The sequence below is a fragment of the Ochlerotatus camptorhynchus genome, unplaced genomic scaffold (genome assembly GCF_037179485.1).
Source record: "Ochlerotatus camptorhynchus isolate MF236.1 unplaced genomic scaffold, CSIRO-AGI_Acam_v1.1 ptg000450l, whole genome shotgun sequence".
NCBI lineage: Eukaryota > Metazoa > Arthropoda > Insecta > Diptera > Culicidae > Ochlerotatus > Ochlerotatus camptorhynchus.
The window spans coordinates 114,715-136,200 of NW_027040936.1; the positions used below are offsets into that span (position 1 = coordinate 114,715).

At 40.9% G+C, this 21,486-nt stretch overlaps 3 protein-coding genes across 3 annotated transcripts; 2 read left to right on the plus strand and 1 right to left on the minus strand.

Moving 5' to 3' along the window:
* The first annotated feature begins 3,603 nt into the window (after positions 1 to 3,603).
* Positions 3,604 to 6,606, plus strand: LOC135711987 (ribosomal protein S6 kinase delta-1-like). Its single transcript, XM_065234957.1, has 5 exons — positions 3,604 to 3,933; positions 4,000 to 4,723; positions 4,785 to 5,859; positions 5,919 to 6,237; positions 6,295 to 6,606. The coding sequence occupies exons 1-5, from the start codon at positions 3,829 to 3,831 to the stop codon at positions 6,400 to 6,402; spliced, it is 2,331 nt and encodes a 776-aa protein (XP_065091029.1). The 5' UTR covers positions 3,604 to 3,828; the 3' UTR covers positions 6,403 to 6,606.
* Positions 6,607 to 6,619: 13 nt separating this feature from the next.
* LOC135711988 (small ribosomal subunit protein uS3-like) lies at positions 6,620 to 8,296 on the minus strand. Its single transcript, XM_065234958.1, has 3 exons — positions 8,166 to 8,296; positions 7,518 to 7,714; positions 6,620 to 7,155 (listed from the first exon to the last, which is right to left on the minus strand). The coding sequence occupies exons 1-3, from the start codon at positions 8,193 to 8,195 to the stop codon at positions 6,648 to 6,650; spliced, it is 735 nt and encodes a 244-aa protein (XP_065091030.1). The 5' UTR covers positions 8,196 to 8,296; the 3' UTR covers positions 6,620 to 6,647.
* Positions 8,297 to 18,222: 9,926 nt separating this feature from the next.
* Positions 18,223 to 19,212, plus strand: LOC135711989 (large ribosomal subunit protein eL6-like). The gene has a single exon (XM_065234959.1). It carries the CDS (start codon positions 18,274 to 18,276, stop codon positions 19,066 to 19,068), a length of 795 nt encoding a protein of 264 aa, XP_065091031.1. The 5' UTR covers positions 18,223 to 18,273; the 3' UTR covers positions 19,069 to 19,212.
* The last annotated feature ends 2,274 nt before the right edge of the window (positions 19,213 to 21,486 follow it).

The window sequence follows — 21,486 nt, forward strand, 5'->3', positions numbered from 1 at the left end:
CGGCCCTGCCTCAAGCAGTAGGGCCTAGCTTTGGTTTGAAATTTTTCAATCATCGGCCCTTCTACGTCACTAGGCTTATCAATGAAATGAAATAAATGAATGGTTGGCCGTTTTAGCGTGCGGGCCTATTAATGAATCGAAAAATTTCGTTGATCGGCCGTTTCGAAAATCGAGTTATTTTTAATGATTTTTCTCGATTATGCGGAACTTTCCTACACGATTAGTAGCTATCAAGCAGTGCTAAGGAATGGTATCAAAACCCGATTTGTTTACGTTTTGGACATAGGCCCATTTCAAATGTTACTCGAGATATGACGTTTCACATTCATCTAGGGATGGCCGATTTTCATTCGAATAATTGATTAATCGATTAACGAACCGAAAAGTAAAATATATGTTGGAGGCGAACCAGCCCAAGGCTGAAAGCCTCCCTAATAAAGATAAATAATAATAATTAAATATATGTAATCGGTTATATCGTGCCAATATAAGCATTAACATCTCCATAGGATCATCAACACCGATCGTTTCAAACATGTGCTGCACTCTCATTGGTTGAAAAATGGCAGCACAGCGAACAAAAAATAATCGATTAGTTGTTAATCGAGTAATTAAAAAATGGGACATCTCTGATTTTGGTGTGTTTGTTTTGATAAAAAAATGAGCGCAAAATTTCATCTCTACCAAGGGGGCAGCAAAACCACAAAATTACCTTGATTACGGGGGGTATTCATTGGATGAAAGGGACCGTGAAAGAGGACACTAAAATAGAAAGTTTTTCTTCCGACAGTTTCATCTTAGTATTCATCTTTGATTGAACCTTTGGAAATCATGAATTTTGTGATAGCGCACATATTTTATTTTATTTTTTCTTTATTTAAGGGGTTTTCAGTCTAAAGGCTGGTTCACCTAGCGCACATAATATTATTATTAAAACGTTTGATAAAAACTCATTGTCCTATTTTAATGTTAATAATGATGATGATGATGGTCCCACCTCTTACCCCTACGAAGGTTTGAGCTGGACGAGTTATCTTTAAGATAATTAAATATAAACATTTTAACCAGGTTTGCAAACAAAATCGAGCTGGTTACAATTACAGATATAAATGTCCTGTTAAATATGCTATAGGCATCAACCAAAAACATTCAAAGGTGTAACTAGTTATCAAAAGTCCAAGTATAGTCCTCGACAATACTTCCATTTACACGTGACCTGGGATTTACACGTTTAAGCTTCCGCAGTGCCAGGACTATATCCAAGGAAACGACTTCCAGCCAACCCTTTACTAATTCAAGGCTTTTGCCACAATTTCCACGTATTAGTCATTTATACCTGTATTCCGCTTGATGTTAAGAAAGGAATCATTGTCATCCTTAATCGCCAAACCTCAAATGAAATGCCCTCTTTTTCAAGTTTTTGATATGGTAACCCTGAACGACCACACGCCGACTAATATTTTTTGATCCCTACAGTTGCGAAACGAACACTAAAATCCATCATCCATACATAAAAACACGTCTCACGCACACTTTTGTGCATCTGGAGAACTCTACAAGGCGAATGATAACGACCCAAATTTGAGTTTACTTCACTCATAATCGCCAAAAGTGCAGGAACTCAGCGATGAGTAAATTTGGAAAACCTAAAAAATCTACCGGAAAATGAGGAAATTGACGAAAATTTCATTCAGTCTCGGAGTAGTACCAATTGACTGAGTGAATCCAATCTTTACTATTCTCAAATTCGGGATTTTTTCCCTGAAAAAAAAACCTGGGAAAACATGAGGCAAATTTAATCATCGCGATTTTGGCGATTATGAGTGAACTAAACTCAAATTTGAGTCGTTCTCATTCACCGTGTAGTTTAATTTTTATGCGATCTTGACTTTTTTTACCTACACGGAGATGAAAAACTACCCAAAATTAAGTACTTTCCCTCAATTCTGGGGTTCAGCCCAATAACCCAAATTTGAGTAAATCGCATATAGTAGTTTCCATTTAACACCAGCAAAAACAATTACTTACTCTTAAGTTTATTCTACCCAAAATTAAGTTTAATTAACGTAAATTTGAGAATATGCATTTTACTCAAAAGTAGCTTATTGGGCTGAACTATATCGTTGGGTCGAATCTCTTGTTCCTTTTTTGACAACAATAACGAGTGCAAGTGAGAGGCTGAAGTCAATATTAAGTAAAAAGAACTCAAATTTTGGGTAGTATTTTTTCTCCGTGTAGGGATGAGTACATAAGGGGGTTATATTTTGATAAGTTCTTTAGTGGGAATGACACTGATGAAGACTGCACATTGTAGTTGAAATACGTATCTGTCATGGATACCAAAATTAAGTAAGTGGAATTAAATGGAAGATAACCTTTTTTGCTGTTTTATTGAACCATTCCGCTAACAACCCAATTTGCATTACTAAGTACACAGAAAAAAAAGTTGTTGAATATTACATCCAAACAGCTGCACAGAGGTCATTCCGCCGGTTGTGTAATATTGCGTTCTACACGGAGAAAAAATACTACCCAAAATTTGAGTTCTTTTTACTTAATATTGACTTCAGCCTCTCACTTGCACTCGTTATTGTTGTCAAAAAAGGAACGAGAGATTCGACCCAACGATATAGTTCAGCCAAATAAGTTACTTTTGAGTAAGTTGCATATTCTCAAATTTGCGTGAATTAAACTTAATTTTGGGTAGAATATACTTAAGAGTAGGTAATTTTTTTTGCTGGTGTTAAATGGAAACTACTATATGCGATTTACTCAAATTTGGGTTATTGGGCTGAACCCCGGAATTGAGGGAAAAGTACTTAATTTTGGGTTGTTTTTCATCTCCGTGTAGGATGTACATCGATTTTGCGAACAAAATTACATCTATTGATGTAATATTGTATCTGCCTTTTGCTATTACATCATTATTTCAGTGCTAACATTTGAAAACGGCGCAAAAGCCATTTGTAAACAAATGGTTTGTAGGCCCTTTACTCGCTACCCGAAGAACGCCCACGCAAACCAACAGCATCGTCAGGAAGGGGGAAATTTCCCCTACCCGATGTTGCTGTTGTGTCGCGTGGGTGTACTTCAAGTAGTGAGTAAAGGGCCCACAAACCATTTGTTTACAAATGGCTTTTGTGCCGTTTTCAAATGTTAGCACTGAATTTTCATACATCAGCTTGAATTACGTTGATCGATATTTCCCATTTTTTTTTTTTTGCTGTGTAGTCTTTATTACTTTTGGGCACTTTTTTCTTACCGTGCAGAATCCACCTCCAACTGTCAAAAATCCAGACCGATGCATTTATGCACCCACCTTGTGTCATTCCCATTATCATAATCTAGGCTAACATGTGAAAATGGACTAAGTGCCTAACGTAAACAATTATTATTTCTCGCGAATTAAAACTCATCCAGACAGGTCCAGGCATGAATTTTTAATGATATATTCAAGAATTTAACAACTCTTTATCAATCAGTTAGATTGCGTGAGTGTATTGTGATTTTTTTTTGGGATTTTACGTTTGAATGTCATTGCTTGCATATAAGGAACATAACTTTGTCATATGGCTGCCTAGAAACTGCATCGATTTCGCGACACCAAAACAGACTGGTACTTTTTGTGAAAAATTGTAATTTTTAATAGCAGTATCTTAGCGAATTTTGTACTGATATTTAAGTGTGACGCCAGCGCGAGCGTTTCGCTGCTTGCAGAAACAATGTAACCATTATTGTTATAAAAGTGAATTATAGTATTAATTTGGTAGTGCAATAATTATTATTACAAGGGCGAGCAGGACATTCGCCACCCACATATTGCAGGAGATGGCAATGGAGCAGAGTAGAAAATTCCAAGATTGGATTCACAGATTTAGCATCACCGAAACGCGAAAACATAAGGGTTACACGATCTATAAGATATCTTCCATTGTGAGTAGAAATAGTGGAAGTTTCAGTTTGAATGTGATTTATGATATGATCAATATATTCTCGAAGGTCTTTCCATGCTACCTCCCGGAGGCCCTGACGAACGTGACTCTGTGGAAGCGCTTCAGTGACGTCAAAAAGTTGTACAAAGATCTCGTCCGGAAGCATCGAGAGCGGCACCTGCCAGGCACGGTTCCGGCCCTGTCGGAAAGGACCTACTTTAAGCGATTTGATCCGAGGGTTATTGAGGACCGGAAAAGATACATTCTGGAGCTGTTAGACTTCGCCGGAGCGGAACCAGTCCTGTTCCTGTCGTACGCTTTTGTAAAGTTTTTCGAACGGGGAATCTCGCCGGAGGGTTCTCCGCTAAATGGCGGTAACATTGCAGCGATATGCGAGGATCTAGCCATTCCGGTGCCGAAGGAGATCGAACTGATCGATCCGAGTAGATGCGATGGGAGTGGCGAAGACAGCGAGCAGGATGGTGCTGTGGATGACATTAGTAGCAGTGCGGGTGATTCCGTGAGGACTGGGAATGGTTCAATGGGGGATTCGATGTTTTCGCAGTCAAGCTTACAGGAAGAACCGGTGACATTGACGATGACGGTGACAGCCGGGATTGGGCGGGATTGTGTTGATGGTGAGATGGAGGAAGTGGAGGGTTCTATGGATTACATCGTGGAAGCCGCCATGGTGTTCAGTATAGCGGTCCAAGCGGAAGCCAATGGGAGCTACAGGGAGGCGTTCAATAGATACAAGGCGGGGATTGACAAGCTGCTGAGCGGAGCTAAGAGTAGGTGGTTTTTGTTGGTTGGGATTTGAGGGTGTGAAATAAGATTTTCTTCCATTCGTAGATGATTCCAATGCCACCAGGAAAAAAATCGCCAAGGAAAAGACATGCAAGTACGTTGCCCGGGCAGAAGAGATCTATGAGAAGTTCCTCCTGTATCAGGAGGAAGATGATATCCTTCAGTTGAGTCCAATCTCGTTGAATGATCCAAGTTCGCCGATTCAGCTGCTGGAGCGTCCTCTTAACTATCTCTCCCGGTACAAGGTGGTGCGTGTTGTGGAAGGACGCGTCATGCAAGTTCAGGATGTAACGGACAAGAAGTTCTACATTATGAAAGGAATTCGAAAACCGCCTGGATTCTGTCATGCAATGTTCTTCCCTCACGATGTTCCCTACATGGTGCCCCTGGTGGCCTACTTCCAGTCGGAATCCAGTGTCTTCCTGCTGTTGAAGCTAGTTTGCGGTGGTAAGCTTTGGGATTACATCGCCAGCTACCGGAAGAAAGATGATCTGGTGGAGGAATATGTAGAATCTCCGCCTTCGGTTGCGACAGAACCGCAGGAGGATTCCGAACCGACAGCGAAAAGCCAGGAACTTTTCAATGAATCCGACTCGAGCCAAACGGCGGGTTACGATTCCGGTTTTATTGATCTCGTAAATGATTACAACAGGAAGACGAAAACGATAGGGGACAAGACTGAAGAACAGGTACACACGGTCGAGGAGGAAGAAGTGGAACATGGTCTGGAAGCGGACGAGGTAGATCATCGTGTGGAACCGGAAGGCGAGGAGAGCACTCAGGAGTACATTCCATCGTTCGATGTCCTCTCGAGGGACATGGATGTCAAAGATCTGGTCAGCTGCAGTCAGCAGCTGTTGAGATCCGTTTCGCAAACGCTAGAACAGTCGCAAAAGGAACCGGATCCGAAAGAAATGTGTAGATCGGCCGAGCAGAAGCGAGAGGAATTGATTGTTGAGGTCCCGAAGCGACCCCACATCGATACTAGTCAATTAGAGTTAGGAACGATGAACGTCAACGGAGTGGACTTCGATCCCATTCCAGAAGGATGCATCAAGCAGTGGATCAGCGAGCTGGTTATCGCCGTCGATAATTTGCACTTTAATGGGATTATCTGCGGGTAGGATTTCCTTTAAATAAATATACCTACACATTCAAATCTCATCTTTCCCGTTGCAGTGACCTCGCAATGGACAACCTGCTGCTGGGGCCGGAGGGTCAGCTGATGCTAACGTACTTCTATCGGAGGGAAAAGTTCCCAAACATCACAACCCTCTCGACGGAACTTCGCCAGGAGGCGGTCCAACGGCTATACGTAGCTCCGGAACGCCCCCTACAAGCTAAGTCGGACTTTTGGTCCGTGGGAGTGATACTGTTCGAAATGCTTACCCACAAGAGCTTCCTGTCCTGTCATCCGGCGGGAGTATTGTGCTACCACGACATTCAGTACCCGGAAGGGGTGGACATCTCCGATGAGGCCAGGGAACTACTGGAAGGGGTTGGTATTTTATTTCGCTTGCAGGTATCTCGGATTCTAATGTTCTCAAATTTTCAGCTCCTTCAACCCCTACCGGAGAACCGATTCGAGTTCAAGGAGATCATCGCGAATGCGTTCTTCCATGCGATAGATTGGAGCGAGGTGAAACAGCGCGGTCATGACTAGAGCTCGCCGGAGCAACTACGTACTAATCGAACAAACCAGAGCAAATTCATACGACTTCGGAACAAAGTAATAGTGCATTAGCGTTAATTATTATAAAACGTCTAGAATGTTTTGTGTTATCGGATAATAAATGTTTACACCAATTACCAATCATATTACACTTTTTTCCAGTTTTTTTTTGGCTCACATTTCCAATATATTTCCTCCCCTTTCTTCATTACATTGTAAACATTACAATTAAGAGCTTAGCTAGTGGCCACAGGCTCCACGACTTCCCCCAGTTCCAACGTTGGCTTGTTCTTGGGTTCGCTACGCGGGGTGCTGTACATAATTTCGTCCTTAGGCTCCACCACGGACACATTATCCGGCAGGGGCTTCTTCGGTCCGATCTTGCCATTTGGATCCCAAGGCAACATGATCTTGACCTTAATACCCAAGACACCCTGACGCAGCAGGACGTGACGGGTGGCCGTGTCAACGTACTCGTTGCACGGATCTCCGGAATGGATCATGAGACCATCGACGAACTTCATCGACTTGGCACGCTGACCACGCAGCTTGCCGGACACGACAACCTCGCAACCCTTGGCGCCGGACTCCATGATGAAACGGAGCACACCATAGCAGGCACGACGGACGGCCAGACCTCCGATCAGCTTGTAGCGGAGCGATTCAGCTTGGGCGATGGCGCACAGACCACGGGTGGCGACCTTCTCGGCGTACAGCTCAACGGTTCCTGGGGCGAATCCGAATCTGGAGGAAAGAGAAACAACAACCGTTAGATTTCCATTCGTCCATTTGTTTGTTATTTTTACAAAAAAAAAAGATACTGAACATTCTTTTACATCTCTTCCGAACCGGAAAACCCATAAAGGACATGCATAAAATACGTAGAATTTTAGAGAGGAAAGCAGGTGCACATACGCTACAAGGTGTCTAGAATATTACGATTACAAATATATGCTACGTCTTTTATGCTATGGTCCTTAAGATCGGAGACTCACTTAATTTTTTTCTATAATCTTGATTCGTGCCACTGAATTTTAAATTTGAATCTATTGCCTACAACAAAAACACAAACAAAACAAATCAAAACGCTCGGAGTTCCAACTTACCTCTTCTGGACAACAGCGGTCAGCTCACGGATGCGGCGTCCCTTCTCTCCAAGCACGTTCTGGGTGCGAGTGGCCATGATGATGATTTCCGTACGGGTCGGAGTGACGCGGACCTCCACACCGGAGTAGCCATCCTCGGCCAGCTCACGAGTCAGGAACTCGTTCAATTCAGCACGGAACATGCCATTGGCAACGAACTGTGAGAAGAGAAGATCGTATGATCAGAAACTGTTGTTTACTACCACTCAGACGAGAAGACAGTGCAGGGTATCCGTCTAGGTTATGTCGATGCCAGTAAACACTGAAAATGTTGGGAACTTTTTTGGATCCATTCCACGCAAAATCAACACTTCTTTCTCCCGATCAATGCTCCTCACCACAAATCGCACTCCATTCAATCAAAACGACCCAATATTCCTTCCAATCAAGAAAAAAAAAAATCTTTCACAATCCTCTCGAACTACCCTCCGTTCATCATCCCGTCACTTCGATGCTGCTCTGAGGCTGATTATCCGATGACAGCCGTCGGCGCAACTTCGGATTTTCACCCTTTTCCCGGACGGAACCGGGGCAAATCGACACTCCACACATTCCTACGGATTCCTGCACTGCACCAAACTATCCTAGACAGCAGAAAATGGCAATTACCCGGCGTTTCTTCGACACAGAGTTATACATTTTGGTGGAACCACAACTTTAGCAAAACGTGGTAGAAGCAGAAAAGAAAGATGTCAGGCCGAACGACAACCAATCGCGGACGAAAAAGAACAAAAAAAGAAAAAAAACTTTGCGTTTCACCAAACGCCGAGGTTGACAGCTGTCAGAGCCGGCGGGAACGCGGAATCGTCAACTGCAAGAAACGGGGTTCAGCCGGAGTAGTTCGAACTGCAGTAAATATTAAGAAAACGTAATTTGTTATGGACAATTATCTTGTGAGGTACGAGGTGAAGTGTTAGCACGCAGTGAGAAACTCGCCTGGTTTAGGTGAACGAATGATATTTATTTTGTAGCTACCGTGAATCTCCGCTATTCTGAACGACTCTTTATGCATATTTACGGGGTTATTTTTTAATTTGAAATTTTTGTGACCTTACACACAAAAAATATCGTTAATAGAATTGAAAAAAAACCATTGGTATAAGGGCCCATGCATTAATTATGTCACGCCAAGGGGTGGTCACTCTACACACTTATTTTGTGCCAACATTTTTCTCATTGTACACCAGTGTGCCGCAGTTGTAAAGGCAGTGCCAAGAAGTCATTGAACTGACTTTTGTTTGCTTGTGAATAATGTCTTGTTTGGCAACCCGGTATTTTAACATTTTTGTTTTGTTTTTCAATGTTTTCAAAAGAACATTTATGAACATAGCTCCTAGGGGGGCGACACATCTAAATCTTAAGTTTAGATGCTCAACAAATCTCACATTAGCGAATCAATCTTCGAAAAATCTTCTTTCATTTGTCGCATCTACTTGCATCGCTCATCATCTTTTTGCAGAAAATCTTCAGAATCGTCATCAATCTTCTTTCTATCTACTCAGCGTGCGCGCAGCTAGCCACAGCAAAACACAATCTTTTTTGCATCGTAGATAGAGTCGTCCCCCTCGCATAGCTCCAGGTGTGTTTCGGTGATGACAGCGACGTCAATGCGAAGCGCGAAGACACGGACTCCAGTTGGGACTACACACTGGGTGCCAAGGATGCCTGCAACGGACGAGCTCCGTTGCTACACGATCCTTCCATCTTCGGCGGAAGGCCGACCCCGCACAACGAACGTCAATCACAGACAAACAGACATAACACATTGAATATTCCTCATTGTAAAACATCGTCGCTAAAACATTACCGCCATCTGTTGAGTACACTGTGTTTTGGGTAGTACACTGAACAGATGGCGGTAGTGTGTAAACGTCAAACGCAAGAGAACTGACTATGCGCGCCACAGGTGGCGGTACTACCAACTACGATACTTTTAAATTGATCGTTAAATGCTTGTTCGATGAACAACTTGCGAGTGTTATGTCTGTTTGTCTGTGCGTCAATCATTAGTCAACCAGCCCTTCTGGGAGCCGGCGGAGGAAACGGATTTTACCGCCCGAGTATCATCCGTCGGAAAACTGGAAACCAGCACCGGCCAGACCACACGTCGGACTGACGAAGGGCCCAACCCGATGACCCGAAACGGACCAGCCAACTTCATTCAACTAACACAGCAACAGGGCGCAGTGATGATGGTCTACGGACTCGGTACCGCCTTGGTCCAGATGGGAGACGCCATCGCAGTCAAATCAGTTGAACGCAGCATCCAGCACTTGAACAACATTGAATTAATGGAAATGATGGTATCAAAATTCAAATTGCATGTTCCAAGCAGAACTACTTGTCAGAGTCCACCAACCCGTATACTCTGCCGGACAATTCGATCATCTTCAAGGTGTACAGCACCTCCAAGAACAATCGCTTCAATTCCCGAGCAAGCTTCTCCACTTCTTCAATACCCCACCCGGTATGTCCGAGGATCTGCTTTTGACTGCATTCGCCACCAAGGAAAGCCACGCGTCGCAAGTGCGAATGTTCCCGCTGAAATCGGAACGTTCCTCCTTCGGATTGATCGAGTTCCCGAGGGAAGCCCTGGCGGTGTACGCCATCATGAAGTGCAACCACAGCGCGATCGATCACAAAGGCACAAAATTCCCGTTCATTATGAAGCTGTGCTTTTCCTTCTCCAAGTCTCCGGTGCGTGGAGCAACGAGAACAATGAAAACACGTAAGCTTGGAAGAGCGGAAGCTTTTTTCTGAGAAAAGAAAGAAAGGATTTTCCTTTTTCTGTGTAATTAATGTTATGATTTGTAATTATAATTTCTTATTGTGGTAGTTGGAAGTGCAAAAAGACAGGAGAGTAAAAATAATTTATTGAACTATTTGAGATTTTGCCAAGACGGTGTAGCAGCTACCGCCATGGATGTATTCGAGCAGTTCGAATGGTCAGTTTTTGTTTTGGTTGTTGACTTTCTGATTAAAACTCAAGCACCGTTTGTCGTGACCGGCCCAAGATTTCCAGCGTCGGCCACGGCTACACGAATTATCGATGCAGCTCCCACGGCTGCGACTGCTTCCAATGCTGTTGCTGCTGCTGATGTTCCTTCTGCTGGTCCGTCTCCTCTAAAATTCGTCAAAAAAGACTTACCAGCAGCAGCATTGGAAGCAGCCGCAGCCGTGGGAGCTGCATCGCTAGTTCGTGTAGCCATGGCCGGAAACCTCGGTCAAGTCAAGATACCGCTGTCAGCTGTTCTTCGTCTGGGAGGAAATGTGGACGCGACTGCCGTCACGGGTGTAACGATTGTGAGAATCCATGGCGAGACTTCGTTGAGATTCACGGTAGTGTTTTGAAAATAATTTGATTATATTGTGGCAACATCAATAACAAATTTTGACACATGCAAACTGCGCTGGCGCAGACAAAGTTCAGTGTTGCCAGTAACTTTAAAGATCATAAAAAATTGTAACCGTGGGTGCCAAACAGCGCCAATTACTGCACCCGGGTGTGCTAAAGTTTGATTTTGGCACACTGTGTAGAGTGACCAACCCCTTGTGTCACGCTAAATCGAGCAAAAAATTAACCCCCCCCCCCTATCGTGAAGTTTTTCCTATACCTAATGCATTGCTTGTCACAAAATCTTAGACCCCCCCCTTAGAGCGTGACATAATATATGCATCAACCCTAATCGAATGAAAAGTTATCATTGCACAGCAAAAAAAAAATGTAATATCGATCAATGTAATTCAAGCTGATGTATGAAATAATGATGTAATAGCAAAAAGCAGATACAATATTACATCAATGGATGTAATTTTGTTCGCAAAATCGATGTACATCGTACAACGTTATATTACACAACCGTTGGATTGACCTGGTTGCAGCAGTTTGGATGTAATATTCAACAACTTTTTTTTCTGTGTGGTTCTTTTTGGTAGAAAGTACAGAGCTTTAAAAAAAAAACGTGAAACTCATCATATCAAAAGTTTCTCTGTTTGTTTATTAAAATTAATAAAAGACAGTCGCTATTTTATTCCTATGGCATTCATCGCATCGTCACATGCCATTTATGGCATAAAGGAAGTGACACTTTGGCGAATGGAGCATTTCGAATAATTCCCAGCACCACTTTAGGGTAGGGTAGTACCACAAACGAAGTGACAGACGACTAACTGGCGAAGAAATCCATTAAAATAATGTGGTTCACTGTAATAGAATTTTCTTGGAAGCTTGTGCCATCATTCACCAGATGGGTTAGTTTTTTTTGTTTTCATTTGAACAAAGTTGATTTTGTGTACATTTTGTGTGATTCTTTGACAGTGTGCAAAGAGTGCGTATCATTTTGTCATTTTTTTTATGCATTTCAGTTTTGAGTAGAGTGAAAGAGATAGAACCAAAACATTCTAGTACATTTGGTGAAAATGCTAGTTCAATCTAGAACTAGTGTTGCCATGTGATACAATCCAGTAGTAGTGGTGTTGCCATGTGGTACACTGAAAAATTGCAATAGCAGGTTAGTCACCAAAGTTTTCGAGCCGCTCCGTCTGTCACTTCGTTTGTGGTAGTACCAACAATCAATACGAAACTAACGATTTTAAATTGGCTCACTACTTGACTAGCCTATTGGTCCCAAGCAAATCGACTAACGTACCCCATTCTAGTATAAATTCCAGTACTACACTATGTTTGTTTTGATTCGCTATGAAAGTTTGACAGATAAAATGAGGGGTTAGTGGATTTTCCGAGGGGGGCGACACATCTAAATCTCAATTTTAGATACTCAAAAAATCTCACACTAGCGAATCAATCTTCGAAAAATATCCTTGCATTTCTCGTATCTACTTGCATCGCGCATCATCTTTTTGCAGGAAATCTTCAGAATCTTCATAAATCTTCTTTCTATCTACTCAGCGTGTGAGCAGCTAGCCACAACACAACACAGGCATGGAAAATCATTTGCATTCATTTCGTGCATTCATTTACATTCATTTGCCTCTAACTTTCTTCTTCAACAGCAATTCGCAAAGTGATGTGCAAAGTTTTTGTAGGTTTTGTTATTAGCTACAACTTTTGTTAACAAGTCAAATCCGTATCTCTTATGCATGACGAAGCAGAGCAAACAGAAACCACTACTGTTTTTCAGTGAATGTATTTTACATTCACTGAAAAACAGTAACAAGTTCTGCCCGCTCTAGTTCGTGATGCATAAGAGATACAGATTTAAGTTATGAGCAAAACTTGTAGCTAATAACAAAACCTACAAAAACCCTAAACATCATTTTGCGGAATACTGTTGATGAAAAAAGTTAGAGACAAATGAATGTAAATGAATGTATGAAATGAATGCAAATGATTTTCCATGCCTGCAGCCTCGTAAGTGCGTAAACTTCCATTACACTCCAATTGACCCTGGTATTTTTACGACACTGTATATGTTTACGATGCGCATAGTGAATACCTCTAATCTTTCCTGCAGCGTAGATAGAGTCGTCCCCCTCGATTTTCCCAAGTTTCGAGGGGTGAATCGATTAGCTTGAGACCGAAGATAGTACCAGAGCTGAGCCAAAAAGTTGAGCTCGTTTCTTCGGGACCTTCTGGTCTTAGAGTTATCTCTATGGTAGTACATATTCCGTGTGAATCCGGTGTCCTACTAGGGAAATTCAATTTTGAATCGATGGTCGAACAAAATGGCATTCTTGGCCGTTAGAGACCGAGTTAGAGACCTTCCGTTTGAAGTCCAACTTGGGCTATTCCGGCTAAACAACCCCCTGCGACTCCTTTGCTGTTATTTGTTTAATGAAAAAGCAAACCCGGCGGGAAGATTATTTGGAGCTAATACGACCGCAGCTCGGTGCACCGGCTTCCAGAGTGAGACAGACCCTGCCGCTGCAGGAGAAAGACGAATGGGCACGTGACACCCAGGAAGAAGGACCAAGCAATATGTGCAATTTGCATTTTATTGGTGAGGCCGTGATTGGGCTGCTGCTGGTGAGAACCTACGATTTACAATGAGAAACTGTTCCGTTGCGTTTGGCTTGGTTTTCTTGCGACACATTTACCTTTTTTAGCATCTGTAACGCCTGATGCTTTTGTGGATCCCAACCGGTTTCGGATTTCCTTTTCTTTGGATTTCAATCCAGATCCAGAATGCTTTTCTTTACCGGCAGGATGGTACGAATGTAAACAGTATTTGCAGTGGTGCCAGAATTGATTAAAAATATGCTTATCATGCGATGTAATGGTGTTTGTGGGTGTTTTAAGTGTGTCGAAGTGTGTTTTTGTGAGTGTTAACACAATTTGGCAGAGTGACTTACCCCTTGATACAACCAACAATCAATACGAAACTAACGATTTTAAATTGGCTCACCACTTTAGTAGCCTATTGGTCCCAAGCAAACGATTAACGTATCCTATTCTAGTTGAAATTCTATTACTACACTATATTTGTTTTGATTCGCTATGAAAGTTTGACAGATAACATCAGGGGTGTGTGGATTCATGCAGAACATGCAGGGGTGAGTGAAATAGCTTGGGACTGCCCAACAAACAATTTTAGCTGCAGATTAGCTTATACAGCCAAAATTTGCCTTATGCAGCTAATTTTTGCCTGTATAAGCTAAGCTGCAGCTAAAATTGTTTGTTGGGTGCTTGGGACCGTTGTTCTGGTACTGAGTGAGCCAAAAATAATAATGATTTTCTTCGGGACCCAGTGGTCTTAGAGTTACCTCTATGATACAACCCTATTACTTTTATTCATTTGGGTGATCGAAGTATCTATGTTTTTTCTTTAATATTTCATGCGCTTCCGAGTTGCTGCAGATGCTTGAAGAGATGACTTTTGAAACGGAGGAGGAAACTGCGGCATTCAGATTGGTTTGTATCGATCTATACTACATGCCATCTTCGGATGTTAAAACGCTGGTGTCGCCGGTGTTTTTTAATTATTCGAATTACTTACCTTTTTTTCCTTGATTTGTTTTCCGTCGATCTTGTTTTTCGTGCTGAGCACCAATGCTACTGACGCCAGGGAGGCAGCTCCCATACCTGGACCCTACACTGAACCAATTTGACATATTCCTGTTATGTGGAAATCTAATAAATTTGCGCTATAAGATAATCCATTGAAAATGATATGATTGAAAATGTGTCAGGTAAATTCTATATGAATATCTGATACATTTACAATGCTGATATTTGGTAACTTTTATGTGATCGTCATATGATAAATGAAAATCAGTCAAATTATAATAATTACCTGAAATGGATTTGAAACCCATAAGCATAAGCTTTACGTTTCACCACAATATAATATATGTGTCATAAATCAATCGAAGTAAAGTTTATGTGAAAATCACATGAAATTTACTTCTTCTTCTGACACATATATTTAATCGATTTCTAAAAATAAATCGAAAAATAAACATCAGGCAGTGGGAGCTTTCACAGTTGTGTCTTTTTTTTATTGTAGCTGATTTGGGATTCGATCAAGAACTGTTGAGGTGTGATGCTTTCGGTTTCTGTGCTCGATTCCACTGGGCCACGGCTGACTTCAAGATTGAGCTCGTTCAATTAGCATGAAGTAAGAACAGCTCTCCCGACATGGAATGTAGTGCAACTTTATGCTCGTTTTGCTAGAGTGAAGACAAATAGCACTGACAAGTTTATGTTCCGTTTCGGTGGTGTCGTTTGTTCAAATCTTTCTTAATGCGCCTGTGTGCAATAAAACAACGACTAAATTATATGAGTTGATGGAACTGGTTCATGAAGTTCGAGTACTAGGGCTGGAATCTGAATTAGCTGTGTAGAAGGCTTACAATTAGAATCACAGCAAAGTAAATATTGCAGTAGAATCATTTTTTTTTTCAATCTCAATACATTCTTTTCCGGAACCCCTTATCTTATGAAACAATAACAAACAAAGATTATTCAATACAGTATCATTGTTGTTAGCAATATTTACAATATCAACATTATCAACTAATCATTTTAATGAGTGTACGATAACATCGTTGAAAATTGTTTCAATAATGTATGAAGAACAATCATGTAAGATGTATTTTATTTTGAGCGATATTCATCCCAAAAAAAACATGCCAAAACAAATGTTTGCTGTTGGATTTCTTAAAAGGCAAATCTATATGACTATATAATGATTGGGATAAATCTGTTTACAATCTTTAAACCTCAAAAATCAAAGGAAGCTATTCCAATGAGATATGAGATATACATGTTTTCCTATACTGCAAAGTTAAATGACAGTCCAATAGTTTCTACATGTCTGTTTACACGCGACATATCAACAAACGTCAAAAATCGTTAAAAGCAACTTCAATAAAATATACATGATTATCTTATAAGATATATCTTTTAGTGATCAATATTCATCATGAAAACAGGTATATTGTACTGAATTATCTAATAATGCAAACTTATATGATTTTCCATTACTTTCTAGATGTCTGTTCCCACATATATCAACATGACATATCAACAATTTTTCACCATGAAATATAATCAGACAATATTCATATACTTTTTACCTATCGCTAACCACGTTCGAAGCAAAGTATTATCAAGTACAAAGTATGTGAAATTACGATAGAAATCATTCCATATCGCAGTCATAGTTTTAAAGTGATAATACAATGGAATCTATCAATTATCACATAGAATGAATAAATCTGCTGACATTGCTATGTTATAAGATGGATCCAGTAAACGGTACATGTCGATTTGTTTCAGTGTACCCATCGACCCATCAACCGGGGACCAACGGCTTTACTTCTCGTCCGAAGGAAGGCGTGATCAGAGATGTTATGCCTCAGAAAATCCCTGCGGCGCCGACTGGGATTGAACCCAGGCCTGCTGGGGTGAGAGGTAATCACGCTTACCACTACACCACCGGCGCCGCTAAATTTCTTTCCTGTTTGGATCAAAAAAATCTCTCTGCTCATCTATTCCTCTGAGCATGCTTGGCATGCACAGTTGTACACACCAACTGCTCATTTGGTAATAACTTTTCACTCAGATGTTGAAATTTATTTTTCTTTAAAGTAGTTGATAGATTAGGCTCATAGTTTACTATAGATATGCGAAGATTAGGTAAAGCTTAACATTTGAATCAACACTAATCAATTTAACACCTACATTTCGAGATGTGTACACACTTAAACAGAGACCCTGAGTTCGGTAAAAAAAATTACCGTCTTAGATCGGTAATGCTAAAAATTACAGATGTTTCGGTATTTTCTCGCTTTCTTGCTGAAAACTGTAAATGAAATTACCGAATTTCGGTGATTTCATTTTAATTTACCGAAAACGGTAAACATTTTTACCGGCAGGTCTGTAAATCAGCTTCATCACTGACTTCGGTGAAATATTTTACTGAAGTTTCGGTAACCAAAGCGTTCCATTACTGAGTTCGGTAACGGTCTAGGTAAACGTCAAATCCACCATATTGTTATTTTCGATCGACTTTAAAAGCGTTCGTGCTTGTGAAAAATAAAAAGGTGAAATTATGGAGGCTGTTATTCAACACCAAGATGAGTGAATCGTAGATATTTTCCGCAAATAATTTATTTTCATTATCTTAATAAATACGATTACAGATGGCCGATGTTGTTGCTTGTTTTTTCTTTCGGTCCAACTTCCATTCCCGTTGGCGACGATCTGAAAACAGCATTTGGAATATTCTTCCAATGCTTCCTTGTTTTCAGTGTAGCGCCGAATCATTCCGACAAAAACTTGGTTTTGTTCATTGGTGGTGCAATTTGCAACACTAACTTATTGATCACGACTGCAGCCAAATTTTTGCATGGGTTGCAGCGATCGCCACCTTGAAACAATATTAAATCAAATTACAGTTGAGTCGGTGACCTTTTTAAAAAATTACAGATCTCTCGGTAATTTTCGATTTGCATATCGTCCTCAAAATTACAGTTCTCCGGTAAAGTCGACTACAAATCAAGCAATGCACATCGGTAAACGTTACCGATCGTTCGGTAAATTTGACAGCTAATTTTGCTGATCCAGTTTACAGATTTTTCGGTAATGTTCTCGATTACCGAAAACATTACCGACCGTTCAGCTGTTGAGAATTCGGTAAATGAATTACCGAAGTCGGTGATTTTTTCTAAGTGTGTAGTGAGCATTTCTCACCTCATTTTTACAACGCAAACACAAATACAGTTTACTACTAGCATTAAAATCTCCTTTTTTACATATCTATAACAAGCTTACACTCTATTCTATCTACTGCTTCAAAAAGAACTATGTTCCGTCAACTGTGTGCAAAGTTATTAGCAAATGAGCAGTTCGTGACCAAAACTGTGTATGCCAAGCATGCCTCTGAGAATTTCTGGCTGTACATTAAACTATAGACCCTTTTGACGTTTAATCATCTTTCTCTATCTAGCACACATGGATACTTGTTCGATTTAAATGGTGCAGTAGCGTGCGCCGATTAAACATCAAAAAGCTCTACAATAACAATATTTTTGACTCAAATAACAAATTTTGTTCCTATTCGGACTTAGCATCCGATACCCAACGATCTGCAAGAATCGGAAACGCAATCCAGTTGTCATGCAAACTGTCACAACTGACATGCGTTTTGCGACGCCAGCGCCGCTCTTTGCTCGGTGACAGTTGTTCGAAGCGTAACCTCAAAAGGGAGTTCTTTTCTACGAGTGTGTTTCACTTATTTACACGTGTTTTGAGATGGCCCCGACCAAGGAAAAGGCCGCCGCGGCCCCAAAGGGTGGAAAAGTAGTGAAAAAACCCGCCGCCAAGAAGTTCCAGCCCCTGACCGATGGAGTACGTCGTTATCTCAAGCGTAAGCAGAAGGCCCACAAGAAATTGTTCTCCCTGAAGAATGTCAAGAAGGTGCGTGCCGAGAAGCCGAAGGTCGCCATTACTGTTGTGAAGAAGATCGGCGGAGCCAAGAACGGTGGAGAGCGTACGGTGCTGCTGAAGAAGAACAAGAGCTACCTGCCGACCCTATCCATCGTCCAGAAGCGTTCCGGCAAGAAATGCTTCCGCAACCATAAGCGCAACATCCGTAAGACCCTGAAGAAGGGTAAGATTCTGATCTTGCTGGCTGGTCGCCATAAGGGAAAGCGTGTCGTCCTGCTGAAGGCACTGAAGTCGGGTCTGCTGCTGGTCACTGGACCATTCGCCCTGAACAGCTGCCCGATGCGTCGTATCTCGCAGAACTACGTGATTGCTACCAAGACCCGGGTCAACTTGAAGGACTACAAGGTACCGAAACACATCAACGATACCTACTTCCGCCGTATGCCCAAGAAGAAGAACTCCCGGGCCGAGCGGGACATCTTCGCCGAAAAGGTTGAAAAGTACGTTCCATCTGAGCAGCGCAAGACTGACCAGAAGACCGTCGACGAATCCGTGCTGAAGGCAATCAAGAAGCACAAGGAAGCTAAGGTTGTCCAGCGCTACCTGAAGTCGATGTTCTCGCTCCGGACGAATCAGTTCCCGCATCGTATGCAGTTCTAAGCTCGTTGATGGTGGCAGAGGGACAGTTCAACACCGGCGACAACATCCAGCACAGTCGCTTCCCATACCCCTTCTCTCGAGTCAAGGAACGTCGTTTTTAAGGTTTAATTATAAATTGTAACAACACTGGATTGTTTACTGGTACGGATAAAAATACATTTGAAGATCGCTATCTTTACAGTGAGAAAAAAAAAACGTGGATTAGTGTGCATTGCAGTTTGTTTTGAATGAAAAAGAAGTTCCCGGGAGGACCGCTTGTATTAATTGGATCTATTGATTTTAGGAAGAATTATCGTGAAGTTCCAATTGCAGAGAGTTTGCTGCGATTTTCATCGGATGTCTGATGCTACTGCTGTGGTTTTGTTTTTGGTAATTAGTCGTCTTAACTGCATTCATAACTGTTATGAAGTGAGATTCTCTGTTTTTGGTAAAGGTCTGTGCGTAATTAAATTAATTTATTTCATTGAATTGATATTCCATCGAAAAGGATCGCTTCTTCATTCCGGATGTTTATATAGTAGGTGACGTCAGTAAACAAAAGCAAACATTCAAAAACTGGTTCAATTTCACTGTATTTACAATGTATCCATCTATGAATTATGACTTTATTAAACCATTCTCGGCTTATTTAAAAATGAAGTGTCGAGAAATTATTGTTTAGTAAATTCAATTGAAGTATCAGTAGGTACAGTTGGTGCAACAGTAATAGTGGAATTAGGTATCAATTTTCATTTCTCAAAGATTGAGCATTTCTGGATTAAATTTAATATACAGTCACCTCTGCTACCCATAAACGCATAACCTATGTGAGTAGGAAATCTTGCTAAGATATGATTGTTAAATTTAATATAATATGTAATTATACCTTCCTTGATATTGCCAATCCATAGCGAGAAAAATTAGCATTGTATTTGACAAACAAAGCTGCGGTTGTCAAATGCAATATTTATTTCTGGGAATTGGAAATATTTTACCTAACTCAATGATTTCCGAAACCTCTTAAATTTGGTTAGTATCCCGCATAAATGCGAACCATTACTTTGACTTAAAATTGTTTATAATCCCTGCTAAACTAAACTGAAATTGTTATGGAATTTTATATGAACGTTTGTGTGATAAAGTTTCAACCTTATGTATTATGGTTTTTGGAAGTGAACCTTACAAATGATGGGTTGTTAAGAACCATTACCATTCCAAATTCTTGTTTTCTCCATACATTTTCGGAAAAGGAATTATATTATAACCTTTTTATTTATGATTTTACCACTTTAATGGTAATTGTTTTATTGTTGTTTCACATCAACAGGCTGGCAAATTGAAGCCCCAATGATGTTAACCTTATCAACTACTATAGTGCCTTCCCGTTTTTGGTAAAACATGATTTTTCTCTTCTTCACTTTCTAGAAAATCCAACCAGCACTTAATTCCATATCTGATATCCCTAGACCCTTCTGCATGAAATGTCATGAAAAAATCCCCAGAAAGTTCTAGCACAAATTTGAAGAAAGAATTAGTTGATGAGGTCGTGTTGCCAAAAACGGTAAGGTACTGTAATAAATTTTCAATAGCGACAAAAAATATCCATTAGTACCGTCCCAATGAAGCGTTCATCTAGATAAAATTGATAAATAGCAGATTTTTAGCGATGGGCCCAATTATAGATCCATAGGCCAACATTAGAGCCATTTCCCCTTTATTATAGTCAGTTACTCCTGGCAGCGAAAAACAGAAGAAAACTTTCGACGAAGCGCATCACGTTCGATGAAAGTCGAAAACAGATGCAACTCTGTTGAATATTCTCTGCAGTCCGCATAAGGTTCAGTCTAAGCATAAGGTTGTTACGAAGCAGTCGGGGTTGAACATTCAGGTTAATTTGCCTCAGGATAGCCTCGCCATCTGTCCTTCCTTGCAGGATATCGGCTCTGCTTGTGTCTCTTCTAGTCCGGAGAAGTGCTAGGTCGATAAGTTGACAACGGCTTTCGTAACTGGGTGATCGAAACGGATCATTCCAAGGCAATCTACGCTAGGAATGGGCGATGTCGATGCGATTTTTACAGAATCGATTTTTTTGCCTCGAAAAATCGATTTTTTTCATCCGATCTTTTTCTGTTCGATGTTTGACAGAATCGATTTTTCAAAGTTGATATCGATTTTTTACTCATTTAAACTTTTTTATAAAGCCTTTAAAAAAACAAAACGCCTAAATTACCAAAGGAGAAAATAAAATCGCCGAACTCTTTTTATGTTGTTGTTGATTATGTTGAATCAAATGTTACACTAGTTTACAAAACAACATAAAAAGTGTGAACTTTAGTGGTTGACCAACGTTTCTAATGCAAAATCCTACGCTGAATTCAATGCCGTGGTCAGAAAAAATTAAAGTAGAGCCATTTTTGAGATGTACAAAAATTTTGATTT